This window comes from Oncorhynchus mykiss, chromosome 12, assembly GCF_057628025.1.
Source record: "Oncorhynchus mykiss isolate SJ-2025 chromosome 12, ASM5762802v1, whole genome shotgun sequence".
Classification (NCBI taxonomy): Eukaryota; Metazoa; Chordata; class Actinopteri; order Salmoniformes; family Salmonidae; genus Oncorhynchus; species Oncorhynchus mykiss.
Window position 1 is genome coordinate 54611433 of NC_143033.1, and position 13486 is coordinate 54624918.

The 13486-nt window shown below is 40.1% G+C and overlaps 1 protein-coding gene across 1 annotated transcript; it reads left to right on the forward strand.

The window, feature by feature from the left end:
* The first annotated feature begins 1921 nt into the window (after positions 1-1921).
* Positions 1922-5604, forward strand: drd1b (dopamine receptor D1b). Its single transcript, XM_021624157.3, has one exon. The coding sequence runs from the start codon at positions 3424-3426 to the stop codon at positions 4741-4743; it is 1320 nt and encodes a 439-aa protein (XP_021479832.3). The 5' UTR covers positions 1922-3423; the 3' UTR covers positions 4744-5604.
* The last annotated feature ends 7882 nt before the right edge of the window (positions 5605-13486 follow it).

Sequence of the window (13486 nt, forward strand, 5' to 3'; positions counted from 1 at the left end):
CTTCACAAAAAAATACAGTTTTATATCTTTATGTTTGAAGCCTGAAATGTGGCAAAAGGTCGCAAAGTTCAAGGGGGCCGAATACTTTCGCAAGGCACTGTATTTTGTTTGCAACTATAGTTGAAGTGTTCTCTTTTTACCTTTTTAGATTTTATACATTAATATTTTATATTTTGTTACATGCTTAACTGAAAATTTGCACAAAGGTTCTAAATTAAAGGAGAAATAATCAAATATGAGTAAGTACCTTTTATTTGTTGAGTATAATTCAAAATGTAATAAGAAATAGGCCTTTACAATGTGGTAATTTTATATAAACTATTTATTAATTGACTTTATAGAAAATGTGCTATATCGTGAAATGTATCGTTATCGGGATATGAAATTACCTATATCGGGATTTTGGCCATATCGCCCAGCCCTACCCGAAGGACAGCCATATCTGCAGCACACCAAAAAATAGGCCTTTATGGTAGAGTGGCCAGACGAAAGTCACTCCTTAGTAAAAGGCACAACAGCCCGCTTGGAGTTGGCCAAAAGGTACCTAAAGGACTCAGACCATGAGAAACAAGATTCTCTGGTCTGATGAAAGTAAAATTTAACTCTTTGGCCTGAATGCCAAGTGCCACGTCTGGGGGAAACATGGCACCATCTCTACAGTGAAGCGTGGTGGTGGCAGCATCATGCTGTGGGAATGTTTTTCACGGCAGTGACTGGGAGAAAGTACAGAGAGATCCTTGATGAAAACTTGCTCCAGAGCGCTTAGGACCTCAGACTGGTGTGAAGGTTCACCTTCCAACAGGACAAAGACCCTAAGCACACAGTCAAGACAATGCAGGAGTGGCTTCGGGACAAGTCTCAATGTCCTTGAGTGGCCCAGCCAGAGCCTGGACTTGAACTTGATCGAACATCTCTGGAGAGACCTGAAAATAGCTGGGCAGCAACGCTCCCCATCCAACCTGACAGAGCTTGAGAGGATCTGCAGAGAAGAATGGGAGAAACTCCCCAAATACAGGTAGGCCAAGCATGTAGCTTCATACCCAAGAAGACTCAAGGCTGTAATCGCTGCCAAAGGTGCTTCAACAAAGTACTGAGTAAAAGGTCTGAATACTTATGTAAATGTGATATTTCTGTTTTTTTATTCTTAATACATATGCACACGTTTCTAAAAACCTGTTTTTGCTTTGTCATTATGGGGTATTGTGTGCATAATGATGAGGAAAAACAATAATTGAGTACATTTTGGAATAAGGCTGTAACGTAACAAAATGTGGAAAAAGTCAAGGGGCCTGAATACTTTCAGAATGCACTGTACATGCAGAAAGATTTGATGTCTGCATTGACTCTGAAATTCACAGCAAATATGAAGAAAACAGAGCACTGGTCAGGGGTTTTATTGATCTATCCATTTCTCATAGTTTCTCTATATATTGTGTTGGTGTATTAATAATGTAATTACTAAAACATCTTTAGAATTGCATATTTCTTGTTCTGTCATGTCAATGATGATAGCAATTTAAGCTTGCAGCATATCATATTTTCATGATTACTTAATATGGGCTCCAGTAGATGGCCTCATTGTGCCTCACTGTGCAAAAATATTCTCTTCACGTTCAACTTCAAGACAATTTCACCATAAGATATTTTAATAATTCCATGGTTCGTTTTATTTTAAATTTAATCAAATCGCTTGTATGACATACTGTGGTCAATGCGTTTGATAGTAGGCCTAGCTGTAATATTAGCCTACTGTATAATGAATTATATAATTATACATCTAATATCAATATCGAATATATTAGGCTACTGTATAAATAACTATGTAATTATACATCTAATATCAATATAGAAGAGTGAGTGGGATTTAATAGGATCAAATAAGCACATTTCACCATGCTGAAGTATGAGCTGATTTTCTTAATGAGCTGGAGAAAAGCAGATGGGGACGTTTCCGACACCCTCTCATCTTCCCTCAATCTACAAGTGAGAGACTTCACTTCAGACACGTCATTGCTGGATGAGGAGACTAAAACGGAATCGGGATCTCTTCACAATAACTTCAAAATAAGAATAAAGTAACAAAACAAAAGAGGCACGACATCCAGTGCGTAACGTTTAGGAAAACTCGTAAACTACTCTTATTGTTGTTGATTTAGAGCTTGTGAGAAGATAAACGAGTTGAATTGATTCTATCGGACGGTATTTGCACCTTCTCTGGATGTGGTCGCACGGTTTTTCACGTGAAAGTAGAGTGAATTTCGAAAGGACTTCATTTAATGTTAATTACACAATGCTGGCGGTACTGGGGCTGCATCCGGAACACACGCGAAGAGAGGAGGAGAGCAGAGAGGCGTGCGCTTCTGGTGTATAGATGGGGGGAAGGAGAATAAGTAGAGCCTACTATTTCCATGTAAATAATGGCTTACCATTGAGCTTTCTTTGAGGATTTAACGGCATCTGCAAAAAAAAAAACGTTTGTTTGAAAAAAGTTGACAGATCATCATCCATGGAGGTTCATTGCAATTTTGGAGACTTGATGTGTGACAAAAACGGACCGCACAAACGGATTGAGCTCCGGGATTACGGTTATGTGTTGCTCCACAGTAAAATGTAGCCTGACATGTTTTATTGGTGCTTATGGAAACTTGAATGCACATTTTTCATAAAACAAAGGCAGAAGCCACGTTTCATGTGTAAAGACACAGACAATGTATTTATTTTGTTGTTATGATGCGAATGCATTTCTATTCAACAATGTTTTGGGAGGAGTCGTGATTATGTCTACATTTCTATCACAGTCCAAATCGTCATGCGGTAGGTCCAGTGCATGTGCATTGCAGTTACAAAGTCTAATGCTTGTCCTGGATGGAGTGTCAATAGGAGCACGAATATAATCAGATGGACACGCCTTGTCAGTCATTAAACAAATCAGATAAATGCAGTGCAAATATGATCAATAGATTGTATTGATGAGCCCATATATAAGGCAAATGATTGGCCCAGCCTCTGTTTACATAACATGCCTGCGAGAATATGGTGTGAACGTTTCAGATGACTGCTGACAGCTCATTGAAATAGACATAACATCAAATAAAAAATCAAGTTTAGATTGGTAGCATACATCATATTCAACTCTTCAATAACGGCTGGAATACCTTTTGTTGAAAACTGCTGCTCTAACATTAGAATGTCTTCGAGAATTCATGAACAGGATGATTTTTTTGGCTAATTTCTAACGATTGCTTTTTGAAATATTTATAGACACTATTCTGCAAGATGATCGTTGTGATGAGCATGGTGACCCAACCTCCAAATGAGCTTGTCCCCAGGCAAGAGGCCAAGGCTACATTTTCCATCTAATTGTCCTGACTTCAGGTGATTGGAATTATGGGGTGATTTCCATCTCTACAAGCTGACAGAAACATGGATTTGAACTTCTCCATGGTCCGTGATAGCGATAATTTGCCAGAGAGAAACTCATCCAAGCGTGTTCTGACAGGCTGTTTTCTCTTTGCGCTCATCCTGACCACACTGCTAGGGAACACACTGGTATGTGTTGCCGTCACCAAGTTCCGCCACCTGCGCTCAAAGGTCACCAACTTCTTTGTGATCTCTTTGGCCATCTCAGACCTGCTGGTGGCCATCTTGGTGATGCCATGGAAGGCAGCGACGGAGATCGTGGGCTTCTGGCCCTTCGGAGCCTTCTGCAACATCTGGGTGGCATTCGACATCATGTGCTCCACAGCGTCCATTTTGAACTTATGTGTCATCAGCGTGGACAGATATTGGGCAATCTCAAGCCCGTTCCGCTATGAGAGGAAGATGACACCCAAGGTGGCATTTATTATGATCAGTGTGGCATGGACTCTGTCCGTGCTTATCTCCTTCATCCCTGTGCAGTTGAACTGGCACAAGGCTGCAGTGTTGGAGCTCAACAGCACTTACGGGGAGCTGCCTCCGGACAATTGCGACTCCAGCCTTAACAGGACTTATGCCATCTCCTCCTCCCTCATCAGCTTCTACATCCCTGTGGCAATCATGATCGTGACTTACACCCGGATTTACAGAATTGCCCAGATACAAATCAGGAGAATCTCAGCCCTGGAGAGGGCTGCGGAGAGTGCCAAGAACCGCCACAGCAGTATGGGGAACAACTCCAACATGGAGACGGAGAGCTCCTTCAAGATGTCTTTCAAAAGAGAAACCAAAGTCCTAAAGACCCTCTCTGTCATAATGGGGGTGTTTGTATGCTGCTGGCTGCCCTTCTTTATCCTCAACTGCATGGTGCCCTTCTGTGAGGCCAACAGCCCCTCTGATTTCTTCTGCATTAGCCCTGCTACATTTGACGTGTTCGTCTGGTTCGGCTGGGCCAACTCCTCACTCAACCCCATCATATATGCCTTCAACGCGGACTTCCGCAAAGCATTCTCCATCCTGCTGGGCTGCCACAGACTCTGCCCGGGCAGCAATGCCATAGAGATAGTGAGCATCAACAACAATGGAGCTCAGCCACCTGCGTCCCAGTATCAGCCTAAAGGGCACATTCCCAAGGAGAGAAACAATGCCACCTATGTGATTCCCCACAGCATCCTGTGTCAGGAGGAGGAGCTGCAGAAGAAGAATGAGGTTGGGATTAAGACCTTGGAGAAACTGTCCCCGCCTCTTTCTGAAAACTTGGACAGCGATGCAGATGTGATTAATCCTATAACTCAGAACGGCCAACACAAAACTGTGAGATGTTGATTGGTGTATGTATTGGTATACAAAAATAGAAGGAACCCACAGAGGGAGAGACCAGGCAGAATGCCTAGCAAAAGTGTGGGGTATACAAACTGAGCTTCACTGCAAACCTTAAATCTCTAATCACTATAGAAATCTACAGAATGTTTCAAAATGAAGGCACTTTATCCTGGTTAACTATCTGCAAAACACCTTCAGCATTTATTAATGAAGTATAGACAGATTTGTTGATAAATGTTCCATAACTTGAATAAAGAAAAAATAAATACACACATGTATACGTGTGTTGTATTTACAAATACGTATACATTTGCATATATGTACAGTAGTGATGTTACAAATATCCTGGATGCCATTATAACATGGAGAAAGAAGTAGAAATATTAGCTAAATGTCTTGTAAGTGCTTTACATTTATGTATACAGTGTGTTTCATATTCTCCGTTGAACTATAAAGATAATTGGTTTTGCTAAAAAACATTATGTCAACTGCAGTGTGTAATTAATTGGTTTTTATTTATATTATTTATCCTAATATATCGGCGAGTTGAAGACACTTCGGTGGTAATGATAATTGAGTCAAATAATATGACCATAGGATGGTGTAAATAATTCAAAACAACCCTCATCAACTCTTGCATTTACATTCTTGTGACAAAGTGGTAAGCCTCAGAGTGGTAGGGTGGTAGTAAGGTATGATGTATACACATGTATGCATTTGACATTTAGAGCACTGTGTCAATAACTGAGGCATGCTTTAAATGTCTTTTAATTTTCACAGTTACAACATCTTATGCCAAGTATGCCATATTTCTAAAAATGTCAGTTGTATTCCCCTTTTGTAGTAAATGCATTTTCCAACTGGTGTAGATGGAGCTCATTCTGATTGTCCCTATTACTCAACTCCTACAAGACACTCTCCTCTTGAAAAGTGTTACCTCTTCACACTTAGGGCATCAGTGATCCTGTTGGCAAGTCAGGCCTCATGAGACACTCCTTCAGGTGTGCATCTCCTATTCCTTATATAGTGCACTACTTTTGACCAGATCCTAAAAGGCTTCTGTCAAAAGTAGAGCACTAAATATGAAATAGAATTCCATTTTGGACACATCCTTTTACTGTACTAATGCAGAGAGCTGATTCTGATTCTATTAACGTTCTGTTGGCATGAAGAGAAAAAAAAAACAGCTTAGTGTGCAGCAGTAAATGCCATCAATGCATAAAAGAAAAATGTCAATCCTGTACCTTATGCAAGTCACTGGTCACCCAACCGGAACACAATTGACACTTTGTGACCTTTGGTAAACCGCTGAAATCACATATTGTGAATTGCTTAAGCTAGTGCTGTGATGTTTTAGGTAACAGTGGGACTATTGTTGTGCTTATAGCTGCCAGATTGAAGCCACCCCACTGTATGCTTTGGTCCTTTGACTCTTCTGATCAATTCTCTAATTTGTACCTCTGACTGTTAAGTTGTTCTCTCTGCCGTATTGAAATTTAAATTGCATTTGACAGATGGCGAACAATTATATAGAGCTTGTGTGGTTAAGGCCTTCAACTAGTTCATAAAGTTTCCTAATTTCAGAAGGCATTGCATGAATCTACATTGGATGTAATTTCACAGTGTGAATTGGGTGCAGAACATATTTTCACACTCTTTACAGAAGTGTGGCAACACCAATTTATCATAGTTCCATGATGGGAAGTCCCATGGCCAGGGGTTTGATGTAAACATTAACTAGAGTTAATGCATTGTGGTTTAGTTGTTTCCAGACGTCAACCTTGTTCTCGTATCTCCAGCTGTAAAAGCATAGAGTTGTCATACATTGAATAGGGTAAGTCATTTAGTGGTATTGGTCTCAAATTCATTATTATATTTTGTTGTTCTGGGAAATCAAATTTGACATAAATTCAAAAGGAAGAACATTTGTGGATCAACATGTTACTTATGAGTTGCCTAGCTCCATCCACTCCTGTATTGCTCTCCTATTGAGTTTTTATGGCCTAATTGTATTAGCCTGACCCTGGATTCTTAATTAGAGTGTATGTCCATCTATGACAAGTCTTGTTTGACAAGTGTCAAAATATGAACTTCCTCTGAGAAGACCTTTGTCTATGTCATTTTGTAGATAATGGTGGAATGTGCTCACAGTTCAGCTCCACTCTAATTGTCACAGGGTGCTATCTAGAACCTAAACAGCTTATTCGGCTGTCCCCATAGGTGAACTCTTTGAAAAACAATTTTTGTTTTCCAGGTAGAATCCTTTTGGCTTCCATGTAGAACCCTTTCCACAGAGGGTTCTACATGGAACCCAAAAGAGTTGTACCTGCAACCAAAAAGGGTTCTACCTTGAACAAAAAAAGGGTTATTCTATGGGGACAGCCGAAGAACCCCTTTGGAACCCTTTTTTAAAAAGAGTGTAGAAGGGACCATGTTTAAATTCATGGCTCTGGAAGCCACCAATCCCATAATATTGAAGTAAAAACAGTGCTGACTTGATATTGTAGCATCTGATATTTTGTAAATGTTTTTTCAAAGGTATTATGTCATTGACGAAGGCAAAACTGCAGCAACTACATGCAACTATGTCCAGTGAAGGTTGGCCTTTTTTCATTTTCTACCATAACAGCAGGGGTGGAAAAAGTACCCAATTGTCATATTTGAGTAAAAGTAAAGGTACCTTAATAGAAAATGACTCAAGTAAAAGTGAAAGTCACCCAGTAAAATACTACTTGAGTAAAAATCTAAAAGTATTTGGTTTTAAATATACTTAAGTATCAAAAGTAAATGTAATTGCTAAAATATACTTAAGTATCAAGAGTAATAGTAAAAGTATAAATAATTTCAAATGTCTTATATTAAGCAAACCAGACGGCACAATCTTTTTTATTTAATTTTACGGATAGCCAGGAGCGTACTCCAACACTCAGACCTCATTTACAAATGAAGCATGTGTGTTAAATGAGTCCACCAGATCAGAGGGAGTAGGGATGACCAGGGATGTTCTCTTGATAAGTGCGTGAATTGGACCATTTTCCTGTCCTGCTAAGCTATCAAAATGTAATGAGTGCTTTTGGGTGTCAGGGAAAATGTGTGGAGTAAAAAGTACATTATTTTCTTTAGGATAAAAAGTACATTATTTTCTTTAGTAATGTACAGATACACATAGAAACTAGTTTAGTACTTTAAAGTATTTTTCTTAATACTTTACACCACTGCATAGCCTGCATCACAACCAGCCGTGATTGGGAGTACCATAGGGTGGCACACAATTGGCCCAGCGTTGTCCGGGTTTGGCCGGTGTAGGCCGTCATTGTAAATATTAAACAACTGTCTTGCCTAGTTAAATAAAGGTTAAATAAAAAATAAAAATAACAGTTGTTGACCAATATTGACCTGTCTCTCCATTATAAACTATATTCTTTGCTGATAATTTATTTTCTAGCTATCTTCAAACATGAGTCCACTCAAATACACAATTAAAAAAGAACTCCACATATGCTGAGTTGCTTTGGGAAATATTCCAGAAGACTGTCTTTGTCTGCTCAGCGCTCAGCCCGTCAGGCCCTGTCTACTCAGTGGAGAAGCTGTTATTCAGTTTCATTAGTAAACAATCCTCCCCTGCTGTTTCCCCCTGTGGTTCTATCACAACGACACAACATGCACACCTGGTCCTACGACTAGGTAATTCGGCCTGCATAAAGATGCCCAAAATAAACAAATGTGTGTGACGTCCAATGCTGTGAGAAGACAATGTTTTATAAAGTTGTTTCATTTCCTTAGCCATATGAACAAGTGTGCCACTGGCATGGCTCTTTGAAGTATCTGAGGCTTGTCCAGATGTTTTTGGTTTTATACACTTATACAGATCAATATTTATTTTCTGTTCAGATGGCTTAACTATCTTGCTTGTTGCTGTATCTGTATCATTCCTGAGATCTTAGCCTGCCAAGTGTACCAGTCATGTTCAACTCTACTCACCACAGTAAACTGCCACGTTATGATTTGGGGGCATTGCATTGCTAAATGACAAAAGGAGAATGCCTTGCTTGCTCAAATGTCTTTCCTAGGGGTGCCCCACAGGTTATGAGAAAGAACTTGTGACAGCTTCATGTTCTGTCTAGATGTTTGTTGTGACATCACATGTAACAGTGCTTTTGTTAACCTATCTGACAGCAAAGCGTTCCTTTGCATCAAATGACAAACAGGGCAAGATAACCGTCACTGTCCTCCTATGACATTAAACACTATCCTTTTTGGATGGGTCCAATTACAGGGGTGTTGTTGTCAAGCTCATTTTATGAAGATGCTTTATTAACGATGGCATCCCTACCTCGACATTCAACAACACTTCATGGACATAAAATGAAAAACATTATTGTACAATGTTCAAATGTAGATGTAAACACAAGTGCTTTTTTAAAAATTATTTTGGAATCCTTAATTGTGAGTAATTGCATGTGCTGTTTTTCAGTGTGGGTTTATTGAAAGGTCAAGGCACTCATCAGTCAGATGTTCTGCAGTTGTCAAGGTTTTGAAAAATAATAATCCCCAAGTTTATTAGAGTGCCTAGTTTACGGTTCTAACAAAATGTGCCCTATACTACTTGCAAAATAAAAGTACATGTACATTTAAAAAAATATATTATTTGAATTTTTTTAGAGGAGGTTTGGCTGGTGTGGTACTGTAGTTTGGGTCCAACTGTTTATTGGAAGATCATGTCTTTGTGGAGGATCGATATGAATTGATTTCTGTCTAACAATGACGCACATTTTCAGCTTTGATGGCCTCACTCTGTTCATATCCCACATCATTTACATAACTAGATGAGGAGGAACGAGTTGAAATAGCCTTTCGAAAGCAAAACAAACAGCGAAGCAGTCAGTGTCTGGTATGTCAAAGTCAATGTTACTCTGTTCTGATGGTATTACAAGTACAACTGCTCTTTTCATAGTTTGTTTGATGCTGATGTAACAGTCGGCCTTACCATTGAGCGAGATGCTCTACTGTGGCATATGTCATTTATTATTTAATGTTTCTATTTAAGAAGAAGATTGTTACAGTTACAGGCTAAAAAAAAAGGTATCTGGTCCACATTGTGTATTGGTGTGGGTGCCATGAAGGCCCTGGGTGACCACTCTGTGTACAGCTGTTCACATTCAATTAGTAGCTCTTTTAAAAAGCATGTAAACATCCTCATCTCAGTCAACCAGGTAATGTGACTCAACACACAGCCATTCAGTGGCGCTCAGCTGTGAAATCAGTGGCTGTTGTGGAGAAGGAGATACTGTACCACAGCCCCATTTAGCTCTGTGTTTGTAAGTGACTCGCTGGGCTGCAGCCACAAACGCAGCGCTCTCATTCTGACCGACTTAGATCCGAACAAGACAGCAGTTGTCTAGAAATCCAACAATGTGAGGGGGTTCAAAAACATTAGGACCAGAAAGACTGCATGGTTTGGATACAGTAAAATACATGAATATTGGAGATGTTATGACCATTAGTGTAAACTCAATGCCTGGCGGGTTGACACATCCCGTAAGCGATGCATAAATCACATGGATGGTTGATCTGCACTTTCCCCGTAGATCAACACAGGCAGGAATTGAAGGGGGCCACAGTGGAAACACAGTCAAGGTTAATGACAGGCCCGCGGGCAGCGCTTGCCTTGGTGAGAGGAGGTGGCCATGAACGACTGCTGTAATGTGCTTATGTAACCAACATGCAGCTTCTTATTTCTCCACCAAGCACAGCATCAGCACCACTGCTTGCAGTTCGAACTGAAAAAAAATGGAGATTTAATATTACAGTACAAGTCTGAACAGGCACTAGGAGCTAGGCTGTGTTTTCATGAGGATATTATGTCTAAGCTACTGAAACCCATGGGGTGAGGATTTGTTTGCAGGGGGAACCAATAATCATGAGGTCAGTCTGCATTAGTGGACAGAAAGGAAAAGCCTGTATAGTGCCAGATGAGGGGTTTAAATACTTTACTTGAACTAAATACAGTCTTTACCCAAATCCCCTCTTTGCCTCCTTCTTCTGTATAGCCAGGATATCTATAGAGAGAGTAAATCTTTAACATTTCCTGGTAGAGATACATGAAATGGTTTTTGGTTGAAAGGGCAAAAAAGCAGTTGAAAGGGTCAAATTCCTTTAGTCCCCAGAATTTGTCGATATATCAAACAGAAAAATTTAAAGTGTGTTCTCTTGATCAAAGTCAATGTAGCGACAGTATTTTCCAAAGACGATGATTCAAAACCTTCCAATATGCATGGCTGTTATAGATTGTAGGGGGTGACAATGACACTATGTCTTAGTTAAGATGTTCACAGTTCTGCTGCGAATGCAACAGCTTGACATTGCTTTGATTTGGACTTCTGACGTACAGCAGCACAAATTAAGTTCACAAACTGGGAGCTACAAGGGAGGAAAGTTTCCTTCATTCACCTCTTTGTACCTCCTTCATGTCACATGCTATTACTCTTATCAAACAGGCAGGCTAGTGAAGGCAGACTTCCCTACTGCTTTCTAATTCTGTCCCTGACTCATGGCATCTGTTCAGCACTTATGCAGTGACGTGATTTGTTCTCTTGCTCCTCTGATACTAAAAGGCTTCGAAGTTGGATAAATCGTATTCATTACAACATGCCCATGGCTGTTCACCTGATGGATAACTAACTGTCAACCCTTCTCTGTCTCCACCTGGCTTTGATCTAGCAATCATGTCAAGAGTTTTCCATAAATGTAGCATTCTGCTGCCTGTCTGCGGAGAAAACGTTCATCTGGTCTGGTCGGATTCCTGCGAGTAGTTCAATTCAGCTCATTTACAGGTTTCTCTGCCCATCGAGCAACTGCCTGGTCCACATAATCAAAAAATGTGGTGCTTCAACAGTCTGATCAGATACAATTTCTGACCAATGACCAACTCCCAAGAGAAATAAGTCAATTGCATCATCCCTACCATCACCGTCAAATCGTGCTCTTCAAAATGAGGGGGAAATTTGAATTATTTAACATTCTGTTAACCAACATTATGGCTGAACAGTCTAGTATTTATTTGTATTTGTATTTATTAAGGATCCCCTCTTCCTGGGGTCCAGCAACATCAAGGCAGTTATATATAATTAAAAATATTAGATGACATTACATTTCATTACACTTTTCACAACACATTAAGTGTGTGCCCTCGGGCCACTAGTCTACTACCACATAGCTACAACACAAAATCCATGTGTATGTGTGTGTAGAGTGTGTGTTAGCATGTGTATGTGTGTGTAGAGTGCGTGTGTTAGCATGTGTATGTGCGTGTAGAGTGCGTGTGTTAGCATGTGTATGTGCGTGTAGAGTGCATGTGTTAGCATGTGTATGTGCGTGTCTGTGCCTTTATGTGTCTTCTCACAGTCCCCGCTGTTACATGTATCTGTTTTTAAAATCTGATTCTACTGCTTGCATCATTTAACTGATGTGGAATAGAGTTCCTTGTAGCATGGCTCTACAGTATGTAGTACTGTGTGCCTCCCATAGTCTGTTTTGGACTTGGGGATTGTGAAGAGACCTCTGGTGACATGTCTTGTGGGGTATGCATGGGTGTCCGAGCTGTGTGCGAGTAGTTTAAACAGACAGCTTGGTGCATTCAATATGTCAATACTTACAAAAACAAGTCAATCTCTCCTCTACATCGAGCCATGAGAGATGCATATGCATATGATTAATGTTAGTGCTCCGTGTACATTTAAGGTTTTCACCAGGCTGCCCTGTTCTGAGCCAATTGTAATTTTCCTAAGACCCATTTTGTGGCACCTGACCACACGACTAGACAGTAGTCCAGGTGCGACAAAACTAGGGCCTGTAATACCTGACTTGTTGGTTGGGTTTTTAAATGTATTTAACTAGTCAAGTCAGTTAAGAGCAAATTCTTATTGACACTGATGGCCTAGGAACAGTGGGTTAACTGCCTTGTTCAGGGGCAGAACGACATATTTTTACCTTGTCAGCATAGCGATTCAATCTAGCAACCTTTCGGTTATTGGCCCAACGCTCTAACCACTAGGCTACCTGCCGCCCCATCTTAGCTACTGTTGCATCAACATGTTTTGTCCATGACCTCAACTTGCTCAATTTCCACATTATTCATTACAATATTTGGTTGAGGTTTAGGGTTTAGTGGATGATTTGTCCCAAATACAATGCTTTTAGTTTTATAAATATTTAAATATACCCATTCTTTTAACTGACTGCACCTCTGTTGTGGTGTTTTCACTCACTGTAGTAGCTGATTAGTGTTAAAGTCACCCGCATACGTAGACACACTGGCTATGTATAAATATTTCAACTCCTCGTCAATCCACAGGGATTTAACAGTTTTTACAGTCACTTTCTTAATGGGTGCGTGCTCATTAGTAACGAAAAGCAATTTCATAAATGTGTCAAGTGCACAGACCAGCAAATATTCTTTACATCAGCAACAGGAATAACTACAAAACTTATTGCATGACCTCTTATACACTACATTAGACCCAGCCTTTGGAACTTTGGTTTTCCTAGATATGGCTGCTATACAGTATTGTGATCACTACATCCGATGGATTTGGATACTGCTTTAAAGCAGATATACCTCTCTGTTGATATCACCTACACTATCAAGCATTTCACAAATATTATCCAGATGCTGACTGTTAGCACCTGGTGGTCTATAGCAGCATCCCACCAGAATGGGCTTTAGGTGAGGCAGGTGAACCTGTAG

Coding starts and splice junctions, on each gene's coding strand:
- drd1b (XM_021624157.3), top strand. CDS start 3,424: ATGGATTTGAACTTCTCCATGGTCCGTGATAGCGATAATTTGCCAGAG.